Genomic DNA, 22795 nt, shown 5'->3' with positions numbered 1-22795 from the left:
CCTATGGAGCAGTCAGTATACAGAAACTTGCGGTGTTTATAGGACACGATAGCAAGATCAGTGGAACAAGGCAGTGGCCTGAAGCCGCAGGCTTATATCTTACCAATTATGATTTGCGCAGAGGCGAGATGGACGCTATGCAACGCAGCGCAGCGCGGTACTAGATCCAACAACGGATATATGCAAAACAAGCTATAAGGGGGAGGCAACCACTATATGGTGTCAAAGAACGAATAGCCTCAGCGACTCTATGTTCGAGGCTGGGAGAGAAAGAATGTGAGGGAGGCAACAGAAGGGGGAAAACAAGGGACCTCACCGACTCGACTCGGAGGGTAAGAAATACGAGTCGGCCGGACTTGAGAACTAAGTAGGTGGTTGCTGTTGGGGTCCAGCGACGCACCATGTCGTCCGAAGGAGAGTCGGCATACATGTCGGGTCTCTGTCGCCATTCTGGGGCTCATTGGCGCTTGGTGGTGGAGCGTGGGGAACGAAGCAACGATGCAAAGCAACGAACTTCATTCGGCCAGTCGGAGTCTAGACCTGCATATCAAGCGCCATTGATTGGGGGCTTGCCAGGCCAGAAGGACAGGCCAGGTGCGTTATTCTGGGATGTTGTACCATTGAGAATCCAAGATGGCATCCTTCTAGACAGGCGGTGGCACGGGTGGGGCTCCAAGGGCGGGCTGCAAATGGTGAGCAACATGGACCCTGATTTTGGTCAGATCCATTTCTGGAATCTAGCCCTGCAAATCAACCGACTCCTATCCCCAGCCGGACGGCCTTCCGTCTGAGTACACACTCACACACGTTTCAATGCCGAGACTCCTCTAGCGTGACGCATAATAAAGCTCCATTTGATTTCAGTCTCCGAGTGGCAAGGCATCGAGTGCAACAGCAACAACGCACAATAGACTTCCTGTTGCCTGGCTTGCACAGGCATGATCTGGATAAACCGGAAAACGCAATTCAGCCTTGCTGACTAGAGCTTAGATAGACCCATGTGCCGTTCTGTTCAGCTCAGCCGGGATGGGTCTGATTGGTTGGTGGCGGCGGTTTGCCCAGCCCACCATCTTCAGAAATCATGTTGAGTCAACCCGCGATTCAGACCAGGGCTTCTAGCACAGAATGTCTGGTTGATCGGGAGGTGCTGCCTATCCAAGGGATTGCGCGTAGAGAGCGAGGGCCTGTTGATTGGAGATGCGATATCTGCTCTGGGAAGATGACGGGCTACCATGCATCTTCCATGCATCTGTCCAAAGGCGGATGTTTCTCCTCGCGTCGTACAATGAATGTACTCCGTACATGGTGGTCGAGGAAATAGAGTAACGGGGCGTACAGGTCCCGGCATGGGAATCCAGGGTCCATTGCGGGCCTGTTTCAAAGGGGATGCTGTAGACTGCAAGCCCGCCCACTAATTCCCAACGCTGTCTGGCTCGCGGGCTGCATTCGCGTCGGGAAACGTGGAGCGATAAGAGAAGTCGGCTTCAGAGCTCACACTCACAGCCTTTTGAAAGAGAGACAAGAGCCTACCTGGCCTACCCGATATCGATTCGTTGAAGACAGATGCAGTGGACTTTGTCGTGGCGGGACATGCACGACTCGAGCTTACGCCCTCCATGTTGAGAACCATGTCTGCATGCCCTCTCTCGACCGCCTCGTACGCCCCGGTCAGGGTCAGACATGCTGCATTAGCGCATCTGATTGTCGCTCCTCCGAAGCTCCCAGCTCCGCCGAAGTCGCCGATGGATGAATGGATGGTTTGCGCAAGCCGTCTGCCGTCATGCTGTTTACGGATTGCCGGTGTCGTGCTTGCCAAGTGGCTACGCATACGGAGTACAGCAATGACTGATGACTGGTGTCTCGTGTTCAAGCATCTCTGGCTCGTGTGCTGCTACATAATACGCAACACACACCAATCCGCCCTCCCCCCTTTTGATGAGGCTGCAACATAGAACATACCAACAGTAAGCTATCGGTTGACTACTGCCATCCCCTATTGCCTATCTGCAGCCCAGCCGTCTGAGCTGAGCCATCAACAATCGGTGTGGATGGACCCTTGGCCGATCGTCCTGGCCGCTATCTGCTCCACCTAAAAGTCGAGCTACTGCATGCAACCTGGGGGCTGCGTCGTCGTCTCGTCGGGGGACCGGGAGGGTTCTGGACAAACTTGACGAGAGTCGGGGTTGTTCGGCCGCTTGTTCGTCTTGTCGCTAGTCTCGCCCTTCTTTTTCTACCCTCCATGATTTGTTGACGTTTCTGAAGTGAAATCGCATGACTCTTCTCCGCTGTCGCAAGAACCACAAAATCGTAGCAGGCGATTTCCCGCTTCCTGGTTGTGTGATCCAGGGATTTGCCGACAGACAGCAGCGAAGCGCATTTCCCCTGACAGCCTCATGTGTATGCTCGAAACAGAAACGGCAGGGAGCAAGCTGGCAGAGTACCCATCCCAATATGTTCGGCTCGCAGCCGGGGATCTATTTGCCAAAAGCAAGCAAGCTACCCACAAGCAGAGACACAACGCTGCATGATTTGATTGGCAATCCCCAACCTGAGCGCACGCATATGCATGCTGCGTATTACGGCCTCGACACATTAAGCAATCAAGATCACGACAACGTAAAGTTCCCAAGTAGATTCATGTGTTATTGGCCAGTACCAGTAGCTGATGCCTATCCAATGGATGTTACACACACACCTATAGCCTAAGTAATTCAAGCTCGTGGATGGACTTTGGGGTCTGCACTTGCACCTTCAGGTAATGCCCCCTTGCCGGCCGAAACCCATCCCGTATTATTACTCAAGCATAGTAGTAACAGAACGGCCCGTCCACGATGCTAACCAGGTCGCTGATCTTGTATACTTTGTCTGCGACAACATCCAAGTTCACGGGGTCCTCTAGTTTCTGGACTCCGCTTCCCCACCCGATCATGGACGTTCCTCCCTGCGTTCCCTGTCAGTGCTCGCTTCAACGATTGCTGTCCAACAAGGTCCTTCTACTTACCGCGATAACCTGCATTCGGTTGGGCAGGTCCTGCATCTGCCAGATAGCCCAGGTTCTATCGATCATGGCGTGATGGAGATAGCTAAGTCAATCCCATCATCCCCGGGTTAGCGAGCTAGGCAAGGCGCGCAAACAACAACATCTCAGGTCAAAAGCACTTACAATGCTGGATCGCCGGGGGAGGTGTAGAAGTCGCCGGCGGGATCGCCCGCGATGGTGAAGTGGCCCGAGGTGTGCACGTTGTTGAGGGCCTGCATGGTGTCCTGGAACCGCGCGATGCCGGGGCTCTGCGTGATGAGATTGACGATGCTTTGAGCCGTCAGGTACCGCGAGCTCAGCTGGTTGCTGATGTCGCGACGCAAGCATCGCGGGTTGTGGCCGAAGCCGTCGCGCCGCGGGTTGGCTTTGGGGGCCGGGCTGATGGCCGGGCTGAGGGGACTGTGGTTCGTAAAACGGGGATGGCCCTGATGTCAGCGGGTTCCAAGGAAGCTGGATGGAAGAAAGGGGTTCGGGGAATATATTGCCTACCCCAGATTGACCGTCATGCTAGCAGAGAAAGGATTGTCAGTCATGCTTCTACGGTTATTCTGCTGGTGAGTTGTCGGATTGGGCTTACTTCTTGAATGGGCCCTTTTGTACGCAGCCGCCTCCGTTACCTGTTGGCACCCCGAGGCCTTGGTGGGCTATCTTCTCGCCATTTCCGCTCATGCTGAGATCGCTGCCGTCGAATAGGGGTGAGGTCTCGATATCAGTAGTCCAGCGAGCCCAGTTCCAATACTATATCATAATGTCGATGAGTATATATATTCCCAAGCAGCACAAGAATCTTGAGGAGGTCAAGGAAGGGTGCATACCGGTTGGGTTCCGTTGTAGCCACATTCGTTACGGAGTGCTTGCTCATAAGCCCAAGTGAAGTACCGATGCCATGAAAGGAAGTTGCCCTTGATAAAAAATCAGTCAGTGCGTTCATCTTTTGCCTCCTCAGTGAAACGTTTCTTGTAAACTGACAGTGCCATGGATGGTCAGCGTCTGGTTGATGTGAACAGCCACGAAATCGTCGAAACGTGTCTTCGCACCGGGATACTTGGTCGGGTTCAGCTTTGACGGTGCCGAAGTGAGACACTGCACGGCAGTAATATAGGCCTTCTTCTCTCCGTCACTCAGGTCGCCCCTGTCCGTTACTTGTGTTAGCCTGTTTACTGCTCCATACAAGTCGAACTTGTAGTCGTTGGGGCTCACCAATCCTTTCTGACTCGCAGGTTTTCTCTCGTGCAAGTCGGTGACTTGTCCAGCTGTACATCCAGTGCAGATAGTCCCTTGGTCCACAGGTCATGGACGGCATCTCCAGCAACAAAGCTGGCCAACAGCATAAGCTGCACGGAGAGCAAAGCCATAAAACCGAGACGTGTCATTGTAGATGCTTTGGTGGACTCAGAAACCTTATGTTATTACTATAAGATTACTTCCAAGTAATGTTGGCCCCTCAGATGTGAACTTGGCCGTGCCCACCCCCTGATATAGCAGGCGATTGTAACAACGATCATCGTAGCAAGAAGCTTCATTAGTCTATTGTGGACACAAATTTGTATTTTGCCGGCAGCATGGCGACATATCGAAAAGAAAGCCCTTACTTGGCGTACGTTTACGGTTGCGCTGTTGTCCCAATATACAAAGTCTTGGCTTAATAAACACCCCCGGAAACAACTTGATGCAAGATGTGCTGGCCAATGAAACCATGGTCCTCGATATTGGCATATGGGGCAGAAGCTTGGGTTCCAGGACTCTGGACCCAGATGCAACGGACATTAAAACCCGCATCTCGCACGAGATGCTGTGGTATTTATCCGGACCTTGCTCCGCTCTTACGTACTTACTTCACTTCAACCTCACGGAATGCGGGGAGGCGAGGTTGCACCACACATAGGGGCTATGACTGGTAGAATAATATCAGCTCTATACTATGCAAGACGACGCTAGCCTTACTGCGTTCGCTCGGGTCTCGCGGCACTTTAGATCTTCGAATCAGCTGCCGGAACAGGAGAATGGGCGGCCACCTTCCACATATGATCATAGGCCGTGCGGTGTGCGCCTTTGGCCAGACTCGCTCTCGGAGGAGACTTGCGAGATGTTCTGGTGGTCTTCCCAACGGAGCACATATCGACTCTATTAGGACATGAAGAACCAACACTGCTGATTCGATAGGGAGTAGCGTAAGCAGAATATTAGTCAATATCGATTCTGCCACAAGACTAAGCTCGGTTCATCGGCTTGCCGCATTTGATTTACTAATTCTGCATCATAAAGAACTGGCAAGTCAGTATCATGATCCTCAATATATCGCTTTTGTGACCTAGGATGCAAATCTTGGACTTCCGGCACTTGCTCCGATTTATCTTGGTCCATGAAAAGTGGTGATATCGAGAAGGAGGATTGGTTCTTCCTTTGTTCACATGATAGGGAGGGATCCAAATCAATATATCGACTTTGATTGAAGATAAGTGGCTAATATTATGACTCGTTATGTGATCCTCGATTTCCCATGTGCAGACATGATGCTCGTGAAGTATGGCTATAGGTCTTACTATGACAGACATATTGTTGTGTCTTTCATTTTTACCTTCAACTAATAACAGTACCAAGCCATTCCATCTATCGACTAAGGGGTATCGAGGCAAGAAGACGAAGTTGAACGTATCTGCGTGTGAGCAACATTTTACAGATATCCAGTGATAAAACAAAATCATCAGGACTGGCAGACATCCTCTTTTACCAATAATTTCACAAACTGCCTCAAAGATACTCACAAACTGGCTGAGGCTACGTTGAAGAGAACTATAGGCTTGTAATATGTAGCTCTATAGGTTTGGTTTTTATATATAGAGCGAGCATCACCTTTAGATAGTAAGGGGCCCCTTACTGGAAGCTCAATACTGTGTAGCACAACAGTACAATATGAGAGGAAGAGAATGTGAGCGCGATTTTGACTTCATTATTTTCCTTTTTATTTGATAGACACTTTGCTGTTCTTGAGGTGGCTCGGGGGTGTGGGCCGGCGCCGATGTGCACCTTGGATGAATCGTGCCTGCGGCGAAATCCGTCGTCGGGCGAGTAAGGCCGGCGTGCGGAAAGACGTGCAAAATTGATGGATTATCAGATCTCCTCTCATACATTTGCTTCCCAAACGCAATACAATATTATCATTGGTCATCAGTACATGTGATAGCAATGCTGATTCGTTTGAGCTTATCTCCATTCTCGTGGTGGGGTTCCTCAACGTGGTTAGTTCACGGCTCATGACGTGGGGTAGGTTCAGATGTTAGATAGCATCAAGGAGGGGTTATGAACGAGAAGCACGAGCTGAGGGCGTACTCGGATAGTCCCATAGAACGAAATGAGAAGAGGGCAAAATAGCCCTGAAGATCAAGCTTTTCGCCAGGGTAGTTCTAATACCTTCCAGTCTTCGTGTGTGTGGTGTTGTACGTAGCTTGAGAAGGTGGTTGTTATTGGTATAGATCTCCTTGCACTTCAGTTAGTCGGGTCGCGCAAAGTTACTAGGTGCAGACAAAGCTTCTCTCGCTTATTGACCAGCAGCCACCGCCGAAGAAACCATCAAGAACGATGCCTCGCAGGCCGCTGCTAGGACGGAGAATGGGCGGTCTCAAAGGCCTCCCGCCGGCTGTCACGCGGATCATCTCTCTGCTCATAGGCGCCAACATGCTGGTCTGGATTGGGGTGGCGGTGGTCCTCAAGTTCTACCCGGCCATGATCTCGCCGGCGGTGTTGTCGTACACGTTGGGGCTACGGCACGCCCTGGACGCCGACCACATCTCGGCCATCGACCTGATGACGCGGCGACTGATCGCCTCGGGCCAGCGGCCAGTTACCGTGGGCACTTTTTTCAGTCTGGGCCACTCGACCATCGTCATAATTACCTGTATTGTGGTGGCCGCGACGTCGGGCGCGCTGCGGGACCGCTTCGACAATTTCCAATACATCGGCGGCATCGTCGGCACTTCTGTCAGCGCCGCGTTCCTGATATTGCTGTGCTTGGGCAACGGCTGGGTGCTGTATCGTTTGGTCTCGCGGCTGCGCCAGGTACTGCGCGAACCCGACCCACACCATCCCGAGGCAGCAGACGAGGATGAGGACCAGGCGGCGATGAACCTGCAGCTCGAAGGCGCCGGGTTCATGGCCAATGTGTTTCGGAAGCTGTTCCGGATCGTGGACCGGCCCTGGAAGATGTATCCGCTGGGTGTGCTGTTTGGCCTCGGCTTCGATACAAGCTCAGAGATCGCCATTTTGGGAATAGCGAGCATTCAAGGGGCACAGGGAACCAGCCTTTGGGTCATCTTGATCTTCCCGCTATTGTTCACCGGTACGTTTGCCCCGATGTCAAACTTTCCCCAGAAGAGACGACTACTAACAACCGGAATTCAGCCGGCATGTGTCTCCTCGACACCACCGACGGCGCCCTGATGATGTCTCTGTACACCTCCAAGGCCTTCGCTCGAGACACAGTGGCGATCCTCTACTACTCGATCGTGTTGACGGGCATCACCGTCGTGGTGTCCGCCTTCATCGGCGTCGTGCAGGTGCTGTCGCTGGTCCAAAACGTCGCGGAGCCAGAGGGCGAGTTCTGGGACGGGCTGAGCGCCATCAGCGACCACTTCGAGATCATCGGCGGCAGCATCTGTGGCCTGTTCCTCGTCGTGGGCCTGGGGTCCGTGGTGCTCTACAAGCCCTGGCGGCGGAGGATGGACCGCCGTCGCGCGCATGCCCAGCGCGTGGCCTCCGACCATTCCGGAGACGAGGGTGGGTTTAGGGACGATGTTGCGAGCGATCCGGCTGTGATCACTTCCGAGTTGTTGGAGCCTCTTGACTCGCCCGGGCAGCAGGCTCCGCCACCCGCAGCAGAAGACAGCGACTTGAAGAAGGGTGGTGCGGCCAGAGTATCCGAAAGGCCAGGTAGCCCGAGCTTGGTGCACTGAAGAGGATACAGTATCTGAAGCGCCCTTATACATGCGTGCCACCTAGGCAGACAGGCAGTCCTCGATAAGGAGAGTCCGAACAATGAAATGGCAATGCATGAGCAGGATGTGCAATTGGTGACACCTGCACATCATGGAATCGCGAGAAGGTTGGATGCTATTGACGTAGACCTACATACACTCTCCATGATACAACACCTTATATCACACCTTCTCGTGTCGCGATCTAGGCTCAGGACACTAGAACTCATTGCATGCTGGTTGGAGTTCCACTGTTTGGGATGGCGAGTTTGGACTCGGGGCGTCCAGGTATTCAAATTTAAAAGAATGAGTATATCTTGTAGTTTAGATGAAAAGACATTCATCTGACAAACAGTCTTGGGTTCGGTAGCTAAGTGGTATAGCGTGGGATTGCAGTTTGTACACTGATTATCCTAAGGTCACGTGTTCGATCCACGTTCGGACCTCTCTTTTGCATTTTTTCCCTTTCTTTTTTCTTTCGCAAGCTTGTTCGTAACAGGCCCAGGCACCCGGCGCTCCTCTGCATTCATTGACTGTAGAGGCATTCGTCATTGGCACAACACCACATTATTTCACTAACATAATCACCTGGTTGGTAATGGTGATAATCCTGGGTTGTTCAATTCATCTCTACTAATGTAACTCAATACTGCCCCACACGAGCGTACCTTCTTCCAGACGTTGTTCCTCCGTCATTGTCACAGGCCTCATAATTCCTTACAGAAGGAAGTCAGTGTCAGAGGTTCCGGGCGCCAGAGGAGGAGAATTTTGATGGCATAGTAAAAGACTGGTGGTAAAGACCATGATCACTGACACGCAATAGACGAAGAGATAGTTGAAAGATAAACCTACGGAGCCGCAAACCGCCTGCTGGCACTCGTTTGCTCGGCACCCATTGCAATTGTCGTCGCACCCGAGACTGCCCTTCATGATGTACCGTGATGTGCAGTCGCTGTCGGTTTCGAGGTTGCAGTCGGTGGGGATGCAGAGACACATGTCGTAGGGGAACTTGCTGTCAGGACCAAGGTCGATTGTCCTGCGTTAGTTTTGGCTCTCCTCACCATACATACAAAAGAAGATGGTATGTAGGCACTAGGGCAGAAAAGAGGCACGGATATGATGCAGGTGGTAGGTGGAATAAATGCACGACGTACGTTGGATCGCATGACCAAGTCGACCAAGTCTTGATTGCAGGCACCACAGAGTCTGGCGCCGATGGTGGTCTTTCGGGGAGGAAGGCCGAAAGAGTCAAGGGGATTCCTGCGGCGCAGAGGAGAGCACTGGCGGTCTTCATGATGAATATGGCTGTTGGTTTTGAAGCTGAGATGTGTGTACGGCCTGAGGGTTGAGCAGAAAGGCGCTGCGTCTACGACGAAACCAAGCGTGAGGCTTTTATACACATATGTAGTTCCTTCCCATCCCTTCTCTTGCGATACGCTTTCTATCAGCTTAGATCTTTACGCCTTGCGCCTGCAGGTGTCACAAAGGTGAAAACATGCTCCCAGCCGTTGCCTTCCTCCATTATCGTACAGGGGGACGAAGATGGGGTAACGACACCCTGATGGACGCTGCTGGTATTGTACCTTCCTAAGACTCGGTCGAGGGTCTCTTAAAAAGGCCTACCCAAAAACCAACTGAGAGGTTGCGTTCAATAGGGCACGGGAAAGCGAAGGTACGTAACCAGTATTTGTCATTGCACGTTTTTGCGTCACCTTTTGGTGATAGATCAAACCGACCCGTACCAATCTCTGGAGTTGCTGCACTTTCCTTGCTCGGCTTTTGGCGAGAGCGAGAGCGAGCGACGAGGCATTATGCAAGCCTGCCGTGTCCCGTGGAATTCATGGGTCGGTTGACTCGGTACGCGTGCATCGTGTTTGCTATGCGTTTGGAGAGACGCTGTAGCAGAGAGCCGCGAAAGGACAAGCCCGCAATAGATGCGACTGCCGACTTCGTTTGTCCTGGTTGATTGGAACCCAGTACGGCCGGCGCTCGACGGCCGACTGCATGTATCGGCGCCCCGTTGGTACGGAAGACGTGGCTACCGACCTGCAATCTCACTGGCTCGCTTACCAGAGCAGCAAACCGGTGTCTCCTTAGAAAGAGGCTAGATTGTGATGAGTACAGGAGAATGCGCCATCGGGTTGCGCGGATATTCTTTGCGTTAGCATCCACGTGGACGGCGAACGCGCGACTCTGAACTCGTATGAAACTTGTTGAGACTCAACGCCCATACTGACTCTTTTAAGATTGAAGGCCCATAGTTTCAAATTACGTATATGGCATCATTATCGTGGTGAATTGATAGTGAGTCGAGGGTCAGATTGAAGACGACCCAGAGTCGTCACATGCTACAAAGTCACAGACCAGACTGCAACCCCGATCCCTCTTGCAAGTGGGGGGTGGTCGTGTCTGTTCTACCTACCCTCTTCTGCAGGTTTGCTATCGATTCCCGTAACCACTCCCACACTCAGGCATGTACTCGTACGCAATGGCTACGATGCATTCGGGCGAGCAAACAACCAAATGGCCGACCGTCAGCCGCGGACTGCGATATGTTAGAGCTAGAGAGAGTGGGGGTTACCCGAGTCCAAGTCCCGGTTCGTTCGCCTGGGGGAGTGGAGAGCGTTGTGGTTTTAGCTGCGCTGCAGCCGCAACCGCCGGGCTGGAACCTCATTGGCTCCTTTTACATCAGGTCACAAACATATATGCCGACTATTTGGCATTGACTTAGGTAATTGTGCGCGTGATATAGTCTCGGATGCTTTGCAGGTGAATTCGGCGAGTTGAAGTTGGGAGAGTCGATGTTGAGTGGTCCGAAACATGATCGAGGCAGAAACGGAGGGTCCCGCCAGCCTGCCTTCATGCACAGAACTTGTCAGCTACAAACATATGTTGGCGATCCTCCCTTCCTCATCCAATAACCATTCGACCATCTGCCAGAGTATATGCATGTTGGCCCTGCAAAAGACGAAACTATACATCAGATCAGATCATGCCCCCCGCGTATCCATTGTTCCAACACGCTAGGCACCCAATGACCAGTGGGCATCATGGAAACCCACCGAACAGAGGGCAGAATATTGCTTGGCACAGTATCAAGCGAGTCACGATCTTAGGTAATCCTGGCAGAGGGTAGATTTCCCTCTCGTGTATATATATAATGAGGCGGCCGTAAAGCCTGATCAAATGACCTTATCCTCATCTTACACAAGCTCCCAGAGACAGCTTTACCATCATCCACAACCTTCCAATTCACCCTCGCCAGCCGGACTTGGAAGCCTACTCACGCTATCAAGAACCCAATACTTACCACACTACTCGAAACGTTTCATACCCCCAAAAGAACAACACCAAATCTACCACAGCCCACGAGAGACCAAACGCGGCATTTATTATCAGCATCATCTACGAGAAGCGGTAGAAGAAGCAGCAGCAGCAATAACGCTGAACAAGACTGAATCCTACTATACACTTTGAGGATTTCCCCTGCTATTCACCCGCAATTATGTTTAGCCTTTGGAATGCTCTGTGGAGGGCCGTTGGAAGCGCCGAGGACTCGGTGACTGAGAAGGCAAGCACGAGCGGCCACATTCGCCGTCGCAGCAAGGGTTCGACATCCCAGGTTTGGGGTCACGTCATGGAATAGACAGGCCCCTTCTCGGGAGGCTGGAGGAAGTTGTCATGGACATCTACGGTGCAGACTGCAACACATTACGCGGGGATCAGCACCTGATGTAGACCGGTGTGCATGGGCGGACAATAGCGAGGTTGTTGGGCTATATGCTGGGGTTGCTGGAGTTCATTGGAGTTTCACCTTGTCATTTGGTCATGGCGTATAGGAAGGATACATTGCTTTCGGTGTGGGCGAAAGCGTATACCCATAAGAGATATATGATGAGGGGTAGATAAGCACTCAGGCTCAGAAAAGCAGTTTCAAATAGAGATGGCGGGCGCCTGCAACACATGATTCGTCTACCCTGACCCTGGTGGTGCCACAGTATGAGTTGCCTGACTCGTTGCCTCGATGGCTGTTCTCGAGATGGTCTAGCCTGGGAAACATCACGCAATCGGATATGAGAAGTCACTTGAAAGAACATACAAGACTAGCAAAGATATGCACTTGAATGTTGTTCATTAAGAATAGCTGGCATAGGGCAAAATAATCTAGACGAGATGGATATGTCCCCTCCCGGATTTCTATTTTGTCGTTTCATCATTAACTTCGTATCTGATTGTTGCACAGACACCGCTTAAGCAGCAGTGATGGCGATGGTGGCGTTGAAAGCGATCACGCTGGTGGAACCGCTAGCGCCGACCAGGTAGGGGATGGCGGCAGTCAAGACCTTGTCGCCGGCGGGGGTGTCCTTGGGGATGGTGACATCGACGGTGAAGTTGCCCAGGGGCACTTGCTCGGGGCTGTGCGCATTCTCGTTAGCATTTTTCCTCTTTATTGAAGATTGGAATAATGGGAAGAGGAGGAGAGAGAGAAGAAAGAAACGTACTAGAAGCTCTGGTAGCCGATCTGAGTGCCGATGCAGACGTCGGGGGCGCAGCTGCCGCCACCCGCGGAGGCGATGCCCCAGACGACCGAGTAGTCGATGTAGTTCTGGACGTAGCTGGCCGTCATCAGGTTGGCCTTGATGGTGCTGCCGGCGACGGCGGTGGCCGGGGCCTCCATGCCGTAGATGTAGGCCGAGGCCGAGGGAAGGGCGGCCAGGCCGGCGCCGACGAGAGTCTTCATGGAAACCATTTTTGCTGGATTGGGTTGAGGGGTGGTGGTAATATTAGAAGGTATTATTAGTTGGTTTCTTAGGCGTAACGAAGGACGGGTTGATATAGATCGTGGGATGATAGACCAATTGAGTAGAGGATCGAGGTTGATGCAAGCCCGTTCTTATATGAAAATGCTCGTTCCAAGATCGGACGACCTAAGATCGGGAACTCGATGGCTTTTCCACCAACGCCCCTATCCTTTTCTCGATGCTACTGTAGTCGGGCCCATAAGCCGGATTCTGCGCCTTCGCATGAAAGCCAACGGCCCAATACGAGATTTGACGTAGCAGCTTGCTCCGGTAAAAGTGCCGATCCCTATTGCCCGCACGTGGCACATCCAGGCGTCTTCGCAACAGCCACAGAGGAATCAAGAGGATGTTTGCGTGGGTTAAGCTTCTCCTTGACCAGGGGCGTGTGATAGCCTCTGGCTGACCGCTTAATGTCACCAGGCGTAATTACATACGTGCTGGGAATAGAATACCAGTCTGGCGGTATGTAAAAGGGGGATGTTGTGTTGTTGTTGCTGTTGTTGTTTTTGCTGCTGCTAGCTATTGTTGGGTAGCATTTGCACTGCCTGGGCCTGCGTCATGGAAGTCTAGCCAGCCCCTCCCCGCTAACCAGATAGCCAGACCAGTAATTCCCCGCTGCGGGTGGCAGGTGGTGAGGTCGCTTCGCTAATCGCCAACCAGAACTGCCGCAAGATCCGCTAAACACAGGACTCTGGCCAGTGACCAGCGCATCTTTGCACGCACCGGCGGCGCCGGCTAACTTACGAGTTCTCGTAAAAAGCCACGCCTTCTGACGTCTATACACGCACATAAGGATGCACTTGGGGTAGCATTGCTTGCGTTCAGGTCACGCATTCTTCCGGCAGGCCGGATCGTTTGCTGGCTTTTTACTCGGTCATTTTCCACTGGGTAGCGATTGGTATGTCACGTCCAGCTAAATTTAGCGGTAGTGGCTTTTGGTCGCACGCATGAACTTAATCCAACCGTTGAACAACACACAACTGTTGTTACGGGGCGGGTTGGTCAGGAAATGCTACCTACTATTAGGGAAATTTGGTTTGAAGCAACATCACGCTTTGAACAGTATCTAATCTAGATGGACTTCCCATCCACCTCCACATTCATAGCCACAGGCGTCGACTCGCCTTGCACTGAATCTCTCCTTCTACTATTTCTCCGGGTCAAGAACGAGAGCCCACCGGTCCATATCGCCAAAGCGATACTCATCGCGATCATGGCCCACATACCCCGCTGCAATGCAACTGTCGTTAGCCATCGGAAGGAAACTCATGATAGGTATCTTTGGGGTTTTCATGTTTAGGTCTTCACTTACTTTGAACCACGGGGCCATCGAGGCACCGTAAAAGACAATGGACCACCAGGCGTTGATGACGTTGGATCCCAAATTCATGCCCGCCAGGACGACGGCCCGGAACATATGGTCCTCGTACCGCATCGCGTCGTTGCACCAGGCGAAGAAAGTGGCCTGGCAGGCGTACACCGTCCCCGCCAAGTAATACGCCGCGAACACGACCGTGGTCGATGCCGGGTTTTCAGGGTTGTTGGACGCCGCCAGGATCATGGCCGAGGTCACCACGCCGACGACAGCAATGAAGTGGCCCACAAGCCAGCGCTTGCCGCGCAGGAAGTCGGTGAGCGTGGCCCAGAAGAGGGTCGACACGATGCCGATGGCCGGAACGGCGGTCGGGTAGTTGTTTAGTTGCCACACCGCATACTTGTTGGTCGGGTGGCTCTTCATGTACAGCGCCATGAGGCCGTTGGCGCTGAAGGACTCGGTCTCGCCCGCGATGATCCAAAGGACGACGAAGCCCCACCAGTACCAAGAAGTCAAAACCTTCTTGAAGAAACTAAAGGATACAGGTGGGCTATCCTCCACCGCAGGCACACGCGCGACGGCCAGCTCCTTCTCGGCTGCGGTGAGATAAAAGGCGGTCGTGGTCTGCGGCGTATCTGGAAAAAGGAAGCCATAGATTGCTACGGGTATGGTGATGAGTCCGTCAATAATGAACAACCACCGCCAGCCAGTAAGGCCGCTCTTCTCGTGCAGCGACTGGTAAATGCCCGTCTGGATGAAGCCGCCAATCATGGTTCCGGCCAGACCGGATGCTGTGAAGATGCCACTGCGTTTCCCGAGCTCTCTTTCGGTGTACCACGAACCCAGGATATAATGGGTTCCTACGAATGTGGTCGCCTCGGCGATTCCCTGGAAGAAACGGATGGCCATGATGGATTGGGGGCGATGCACCGAAGCCGTGACCATGGTCAAACAGCCCCAGATTACCATCATGGAGGGGAAGAAGTATCGCGGCTTGATGTAGTGCAGCGACATGTTGGCTGGCAGCTGACCGATGACATATCCGACGGTGAAGCAGGTGTTGATCTGGTTCAGCTGGTCACCCACGAAGCCCAGGTCCTCCTTCATGCCGCTCACGTAGGCATTGGTCAAGTTGGACCTGTCCAAGTAATTGGTGAAATAAGACAGGCAGCAAAAGGTCAAGATGAAGAAGTCGATTTTCATGACCAGCTTCTGCTCGCCGGGCCGGTACTCGGTGTGGAGGTAGGCCCTCAGTTTGGATGTGAACCCCGCCATGATGGTGACAGTATTGACGGCGTAGTATATAGCCAGAAAGCCCCGTATGCAGCTACAGGCCCGCGAATGATAGATCGCGCGCACCTGCTCTTATTTATGTTTTACTTGAGATAGCCAAAGCTGTTACTCTTCATACTCCAGACGTTCGGTCGTAAGTAGGTCTGGGCAGTGATAAGGCGGTTACAATCATTTGCGACCGACGAAGATTGCCGGGGATTCAGGTGCTGCCGTCGGAAGCCATCCAGGAGCAAGAGATACTGTCGGGACTTGACAATCAGTCAGGAATGACTTGGCTCCGTAATATCGGCTGGACTTATGTAAGGTTAAAAACATGTCTCCCAATTAAAAATTCCAGATGCAAAAAATCGTGGGTACCACGACTGCTTTAGTGCCGACAGACGATGATAACGACTGGCCCGAACCATGACCCGCTTCCAGCAGATAGCGGCCCCTTCTAAGCAAAGGAGGCAAGGGAAGGCGCTATCTTCCCCAGACAAACCCCCATCTCGCATCGTCCTAGGTTAGCTGGGTTATTGAGTCGGGACAGTGGCGATGGAATCTCCAAAAAGGGACGAATTAAGTGGAATCGGTCTACATATAGGAGAGAGGCGAGAGGCTTCCATCAATCTGGAGCGGTGCAGCCAAGGCGAAGCGTGATACTACCTTGACAAGATACGAGCATTGAGGAAAGCAAGCTCGTGGCTATCTTGGGCGTTATTGGCTAATCTCAACACGATCAAGTGCACAAGCAGGGCTGGGAACATGACGCCTCCTCCTCCCCTCCCCCTCATCTAGCTCCAGCGGATATCGGACTCGCGCCGATGAGTGCGGAGTTCCCGCCCCTTGTGCTCCTCCCCCAAGGGCTACGGCAAGTGTCGGACATCGCTCAAAGGGTGTGTTATATAAGTAATCAAGAAAGAGGAATGCCAAATCAAGATACAGACGCAATTTATACTTGCTATCTCAGACCTGACTGTGCTGTCTATTTGAATCAACGTATAAGACGAAGTCTCCACAACACCAGCGACAATGAAGGTCGACAGCTGGGAACAAGTCGCAGCGCGGAAGCGAAAGGCCGTCTTGGACTCGATACCGGCGGAATGGATCATCCCGGACAGCCTGCTACCACCCGAGACCCAGGATGATGTCATGACCTTCCCCGAGACGTCGGGCTGGTTCACAGCCGAAGAGCTCGCCATCACGAATTCCGAGGTGCTGGAGCTGCTACCCAAGCTCGCATCCGGAGAGCTCAAATCAGAAACTGTTACGCGGGCTTTCTGTAAGCGCGCCGCGGCTGCCCATCAACTTGTAAGTGCTTGTCACCTCTTTTCTTGTTACCAAGGCTCTATGTGACCTGGGAGGATGAAGACGCACAGGGAACGCTGGCTATCAAGATGAATATGTACCTGGAACGAAGAAGAAAGGGGGAACGAAAGCGGAAAAGATGACTGGGAACAGTCGGGAGATGCTGACGAATGCGCCCAGACAAATTGTCTGTCCGAAACTTGCTTCGAGCGCGGCCTCGAGATGGCGCGCCAGCTCGATGCACACCTAGCCCAAACCGGCAAGCCCGTCGGCCCTCTGCACGGCCTGCCCATCTCGCTCAAAGACAACTTCAACCTCCAGGGCCTCGACGCGACCGTAGGCTTCGTGTCCCACGTGGGCGCGCCGGCCACCGAGGACGCGACGCTGGCCCAGCTGCTGCAGGCCAAGGCGGGCGCCGTCTTCTACGTCAAGACCAACGTGCCGACGGCCATGATGATGCCCGAGACGGTCAACAACGTCATGGGCCGGACCGTGAACCCGCGCAACCGACGCCTCACGCCGGGCGGCTCCTCGGGCGGCGAGGCGGCCCTCGTCGCCTTCGGTGGCAGCCCCTCGGCGTCGGCACCGACATCGGCGGCTCGCTGCGCATCCCGGCCGCCTGCACGGGGCTCTTCACCCTCAAGGCCTCGTTCGGCCGCTTCCCCGCCCTCGGCTGCCGCTCCGGCATGCCCGGCCAGGAGGCCGTGCAGTCCATCAACGGGCCGCTGGCGCGCACCCTCGGCGACCTCGAGGCCTACTGCGCCGCCGTCGTCGGCGCCGAGCCCTGGCACGACGCCGACCCGCGCTGCCTGCCGATCCCCTGGCGATCATCACCATCCTCGTCGCGCAAGCTGAAGATCGCCGTCATGTGGGACGACGGCATGGCCCTCCCGACGCCGCCCGTGACGCGGGCGCTGCGCCAGACCGCCGCCGCTCTGCGCGCCGCGGGCCACGAGCTGGTGGAGTGGTCGTCGCGGGACCAGGCCGAGGGTCTGAGCTTGCTGAACCGCATGTTCGTGGCCGACGGCGGGCGCGCCATTCTCGAGGAGATCGCGCGCACGGGCGAGCCGTGGATCCTGCCGGCGATGCAGGCCTACCAGGAGGCGGCGGCGGCCGGCGTCGCGGCCGAGCTCGGCACCCGCGACCTCTGGCGCCTGCACGCCGAGCGCCAGGCCTACCAGAAGCGGCACCTGGACCGCTGGAACGCGGCCGGGATCGACGTGCTGCTGTGTCCCACGACGCCGTATGCGAGCGTGGAGAACGGCAAGTTTCGACACGGTGAGTTTCCGGGTTTCCGTTTCCCTCCCTTCCCCCTGACTCCTCGAGCTTATTTCCCATCTCGCTCCTCGCATTTTCTTCGCTCGCTCGCTCGTTTGTCTTTCACCGCTTTGCTTTTCGCCTCGTCCCCTCTGTGGAGGCACAACACATAGCATAGTCCCCCCACATGCCCCTATATGCCCCTTCCTCCATCTACCCCACGAAAAAGACCTGGAGTGGAGGTTTCTGGCCGAGTCGAAGCTAATCTGCTCCAGTCGGCTACACTGGTGTATACAACGTCCTGGACCAGAGCTGCATTAGTTTCCCCACCGGCATCAAGGTGGATGCCGCCCTCGACAAGGCGCTCGACATGGCGTCGTACCAGCCCATGAGCGAGGTCGACAAGATGATCCAATCCGAGTGTGAGTTTTCTCTGAATCTTCGATCGACGGGACCAAGGTTGCCTGTTGGTTTGTTTCCTATTGATTAATACTTACTTTCTTGTCTTGTACCCAGACCACGCGGAAGCGGTGCACGGAATGCCAATCAACCTCCAATTGGTAGGAAGAAGGTAAGTAGTCCAAACTCGGCGACACCTTAAAAGGTTGCCGGACGTGTGGGAGAATTCAGAAACACAACTGATACCATTTGCATTTAGGCTCGAAGAAGAGAAAGTCGTGGCTATGACTAGAGTAGTTTTGGATGCCTTGTCATGACACAAGCGCGATAATTAATATGTCGCATTGAAGCTAATCAGAACACTGACTTATTTTGACAAGAAGTGCCTGCTCCGGCTGCTCCGGATGGCCTGCGAAGCTAGCACGAGCCTCAAATCCCCTGATGTAACGTCAACAAGCAAGCAAGCTTTCGGTTCAAGCACTTGTAGATACACACGAATAGGGAAATCTAGACATCCAAATACATACCCCCACCAAAAGGCCATCTAATAAATAAAACTCCTAGGGAACCCCGTTGGCTTGAAAGTGAAATGAAAACCTCTATCCAAGTCTGCCACGGTCATCGCCCATCACCGCCGCGCTTTTGGGTGTTTAGAAGATATCTCGTCATTGGAACGCCTAGACACCGGAGGACAATTGGCCCCAATTTGCTAAAAGCCCACAGTTAAAACAAGGTTAGAAATAAAATTGCTGCTGCGAAGGCTGACCGGGTGGCGGTTGTGCCAGGAAATCAAAGTTCATATCCGTGCCGGTATAGAAAGGATCAGGGGGTGATTCTTGAAACAAGAGAAGCAAACGTTAGCACAGACTCCCCCGTCAGGGGCTCAATCAACCGGAAACATGGAACTCACCCCAGAAGATGGAATCGTAGAGATCCATGGGTGACATGTAAGCGGCCGGGTCCATCTGGCTCATGTCCGTTACGTTCTGCATACCCAAGGGCTGCTGCTGCTGTGCCTGTTGCTGTTGCTGCTGCTGCTGCTGCTGCTGCTGTTGTGGCTGTTGCGGCTGTTGCGACTGCTGTTGTTGCTGCTGCAGAGCTGCCGGGTACGACGACATATTCCTATACCAAGTTAGCAAGCGCCAACGATATGAAATGGCCAAACCGATCTAAACGTACGTGGAAAAGTCGGGCATCGTAGCTCCGTTTTGCAGTTCCGTCATCGCAAGTGCGGCGTCTTGATGAGGGTCCATCGCTCCATGCGACTTTTGTTGTTGGGTCACATATGGTACATTCTGCAGCAAAGTGACAGGTGTTCTTGACCCTGACGGATTTTCGCTCTTCATCCCGGATAAGCCGTGTAAAGAACCGTAATCGTAAATGTTCTTTAACGCAGTGAGCGCTCTCGAAAGGGGCCCAGATAGTTCGATGTCCCTGTCGCTGTGCTTGATGTGACCTGGTGGTGGACTTGATCTCTCCTTGGCGGCGGCAGCCGACAGCGCCAATATGAGGTCCCCTTGCAACCCACGGACTTCGGGATCGGTCTTAGTTTCGCAAAGTATCCCAAGGAGTACAGCAGAGGATAAGCCATGATAGGTGAACGCCCAGCTTCTTGTCGGAATCACCGAGATATTGTGCATGGATAAGAACATCCGAACGGTTTCGGTGAGGTTCTCTTTGCACTTATCGGACAGGATCTGCTTTTCTTCGGCACTCAATCTGGTGCAGTCGCTTCGGAGCGCCGGGCGGCAGCAGACAGACACCACAAAGGCCGTGTGTAAGCGGACAGCGTAGTGCTGCAGCCGATCAATTGCCGTTTTCGCCGCCTGTTTGCTCCTCAGTTGGGGATATACCCTGTCCCGTATTGACTCGACCTCTTGACAGTTCTTCATGATGTTTTCGTAGGTGACCGTATCAGTAGCGTCGGGATTCAGCTTTTCGGATATAAGCCTAGTGAGATGATACATGGCCTCTAGGTAGGAGAAACTTTGTACAGTCGAAACGGAGGACAGTGGGATGGCGCAGCATTGTATATTCGTCATATTCGGTCTTGGGTATCATTAGCATGGTTCACTTTGTCAATTATTACCCCGCCACTTACCGGTCAAATGACAGAGAGGTTAACGTATCATGCCATTGGCACGTCCACCTGCTCAGCATGTTAGTTGCTATTTGCTTCGAGGTGACAGAGGCCATACCATAGCTTCCGTCGAATATAATCCTTCGTCGACATTCCAGAGGAGCTTTCGCGGCCATCCTGGGGGTTTGCGCGATGCAACCCCAGTGACTGAGCCAGGCGACACGTAAGAGCTATCAAGGCCCAAGAAGCCTCTGCCTTCATGTCATTTAACAGCACAAAGCTCGTCATCAGAAGCGCCTGGATCGAATCGAGGTTGGGTCTGAGAAGGAAGTTACCGAGTCGCAAGAAATGCATGCTGATCTGCATGTATCGTTGAGAGTCGGTCGTCCTTATATGGTATGGTGAGTCGTGGTACTGAGAACCTACCGCCAGCACGGCGAAGAGAATGGCCAGCCACGAGGCAGACACCGGTCGTGACGTGGCCGGGCCCTCGCGCGCATTCTTGGCGCGTTCCTCCAAATAGACCATGAGCCTTGACTCCAGATCCTCAATGTCGATGACAAAGCCCCAGAATTGGTGTGGCACCTCCTTGTAGGTCTTGAAGAGTCTAGTAAAGGGTCAGAGAGTTGACAGAAAGCTACTAGCGCAGCTCCTACTTGACGCTTTCGTTTTGCGACAGCGACTTACTTGAGCACCTCACGATCGGAAGGAAGCTCGGCGGAGATTTCTCGCGTCATTCGATCTAGGTGATGTGACGACATCAAAGGAAAGGGCGCTGAATTGTCGAGCCCCCAGATGGGGCGCATGTCCCGACGTATGTCGATGCCATCTTTCGTCTCGTTTGGCGAAGACTTGTCCCTTAAAAGCGCTGGAATGCTGTTCTGCCCGACGAAACGCGGGATTTCCATGGACTCGGCCTGGTCTAAGCAATCATCAGGCCATGAACTTGTTGCGGAATCACAGTTTGGAGGTATGACATACCTAGGGCTCGCGGCCACCCGTTGGGTTGATGGTCGCTGGGGCGCCGCTCCGGCTCAGAACTGCCATCTGGGGAATGAGGGCGTTTCTGGCCATGGTGTGAGATGTCGGCAGAACCTTGCTTGGCAACATTGGAACGGTTCGGTTTGTAGGAGCACAGCTGTGGGTGCTCCCGCTTTACACAATTCTCACACGGCTGCTTGTTGTCACACTTGACCTTACCTGCGTCACGGATTAGAGATGGTGTCACGATTGTTCAGGCCAGGCGGGAAAAGACGCACGTTGGCGGCAGGGCCAACAGGCAGTGCCATACCGAACTTTGCGATGTGAATGTATAATACGGCTAGCTTCTTCCGGGGTGAGCTCCTCCACGGAGACGTGGGCGTCCTGTGATTTGGGCATGGGCGTTCACAGCAACAAAGAGGTAAGGGTAAGATAGAAACGAGCTCCGTTACGGCATGCGGGATGCCGGCCACGCCAAGAACCAAAACTAATAGGCGCCCGAGGGTAGGTGTAGGTAACGGTGCTTGCAATCGTAATCTGTCTGCTTAGTTTAGAGTGTGGCGACCAAGGATCGTCTGATTGGGCGGAGTCGGTCGTGGGTTTCAAGCGTTCAATACCCGAGTTCCTGTCTGGGCCCAACGGGCAGCGAATCCGACGAAGACGACGACGACAGTTTCGAGGTGAAATGGCAAAGGTGAGAAGTGAGGGAGGTCCAACAAAGCCGAAATGCGAAGGAGTCTTGAATCATTAATTATTTAGGTAAGGTAAATTGATGGCCGACAAAACAAATCGAGAAAGACGAGGCGGGGCGGCAGACATGCAGTAAAAAGTTGACGTATTTTCCAACAAGGCTAGCCCCTAGTAGCTCCAATTCTCGGCAGAGCGAGCTGGCGGGCGAGAGCGAGCCTCTTTGCCTCTACGTACTGCTGCTACTGCACTCAGCACTCCTTTCTCATTAGCCCACAGCCAAACAAGCAATCGACTTACGACCGACCATGCCGAGAATAAAGAATAAATTGGAGACCGGTTCATGTACCATCGCCAAACAGGCCTAGCTAATGGCGAGCATCTTGGTTCCGGGTGTCGCTTCTAGAAGAACCCCTTCCCATCCATGTACGTGTATTGCTTCCTGTCTATTAGTACAAGTATTCACCTTCCGCTTGGTATCATCGTGTGTAGCTTGCTCCTTAGGCCCGAATCACCGCAATGCTGGTGCTTAGCGCAGCGCATCTTCCTTTTCGTCAGGTACCAACCTGATGTACCTGTGCCCGTAAACAATCAGTAAGTACCGGTAAAACAGCAGCTGGCAGCGAAATAGTTGGTGACGCGAAGGGCAGTGGAGCTCTCGATTATCTCAACGTCGTACTCTCG

At 53.4% G+C, this 22795-nt stretch overlaps 7 protein-coding genes across 7 annotated transcripts; 2 read left to right on the top strand and 5 right to left on the bottom strand.

Moving 5' to 3' along the window:
* Positions 1–2797: 2797 nt before the first annotated feature.
* PG998_010749 (Di-copper centre-containing protein) lies at positions 2798–4413 on the bottom strand (the record flags this gene model as incomplete). Its single annotated transcript, XM_066877565.1, has 7 exons — positions 2798–2941; positions 3002–3083; positions 3164–3439; positions 3618–3778; positions 3856–3942; positions 4010–4172; positions 4241–4413. The coding sequence occupies 7 exons, from the start codon at positions 4411–4413 to the stop codon at positions 2798–2800; spliced, it is 1086 nt and encodes a 361-aa protein (XP_066726619.1).
* Positions 4414–6619: 2206 nt separating this feature from the next.
* PG998_010748 (uncharacterized protein) lies at positions 6620–7989 on the top strand (the record flags this gene model as incomplete). Its single annotated transcript, XM_066877564.1, has 2 exons — positions 6620–7376; positions 7439–7989. The coding sequence occupies 2 exons, from the start codon at positions 6620–6622 to the stop codon at positions 7987–7989; spliced, it is 1308 nt and encodes a 435-aa protein (XP_066726618.1).
* Positions 7990–8727: 738 nt separating this feature from the next.
* PG998_010747 (uncharacterized protein) lies at positions 8728–9304 on the bottom strand (the record flags this gene model as incomplete). Its single annotated transcript, XM_066877563.1, has 2 exons — positions 8728–9046; positions 9165–9304. 2 exons carry the CDS (start codon positions 9302–9304, stop codon positions 8728–8730), a joined length of 459 nt encoding a protein of 152 aa, XP_066726617.1.
* Positions 9305–12260: 2956 nt separating this feature from the next.
* Positions 12261–12760, bottom strand: PG998_010746 (uncharacterized protein; the record flags this gene model as incomplete). The annotated part of the gene is made up of 2 exons (XM_066877562.1): positions 12261–12426; positions 12513–12760. The coding sequence occupies 2 exons, from the start codon at positions 12758–12760 to the stop codon at positions 12261–12263; spliced, it is 414 nt and encodes a 137-aa protein (XP_066726616.1).
* A 1199-nt stretch (positions 12761–13959) lies between these two features.
* On the bottom strand, positions 13960–15402 carry PG998_010745 (Pantothenate transporter liz1; the record flags this gene model as incomplete). The annotated part of the gene is made up of 1 exon (XM_066877561.1): positions 13960–15402. One exon carries the CDS (start codon positions 15400–15402, stop codon positions 13960–13962), a length of 1443 nt encoding a protein of 480 aa, XP_066726615.1.
* Positions 15403–16431: 1029 nt separating this feature from the next.
* Positions 16432–18680, top strand: PG998_010744 (Acetamidase; the record flags this gene model as incomplete). The annotated part of the gene is given in 6 exon segments (XM_066877560.1): positions 16432–16710; positions 16888–17259; positions 17277–17985; positions 18240–18386; positions 18481–18535; positions 18623–18680. The coding sequence occupies 6 exon segments, from the start codon at positions 16432–16434 to the stop codon at positions 18678–18680; spliced, it is 1620 nt and encodes a 539-aa protein (XP_066726614.1).
* Positions 18681–19097: 417 nt separating this feature from the next.
* On the bottom strand, positions 19098–21823 carry PG998_010743 (uncharacterized protein; the record flags this gene model as incomplete). Its single annotated transcript, XM_066877559.1, has 8 exons — positions 19098–19198; positions 19274–19485; positions 19543–20412; positions 20465–20512; positions 20562–21050; positions 21131–21365; positions 21425–21643; positions 21703–21823. 8 exons carry the CDS (start codon positions 21821–21823, stop codon positions 19098–19100), a joined length of 2295 nt encoding a protein of 764 aa, XP_066726613.1.
* Between the last annotated feature and the right edge of the window lie 972 nt (positions 21824–22795).

Source organism: Apiospora kogelbergensis, assembly GCF_038363985.1.
Source record: "Apiospora kogelbergensis strain CBS 113332 chromosome Unknown utg000007l_segment0_segment0, whole genome shotgun sequence".
NCBI lineage: Eukaryota > Fungi > Ascomycota > Sordariomycetes > Amphisphaeriales > Apiosporaceae > Apiospora > Apiospora kogelbergensis.
This window is presented reverse-complemented; position numbering and strand designations above follow the sequence as displayed.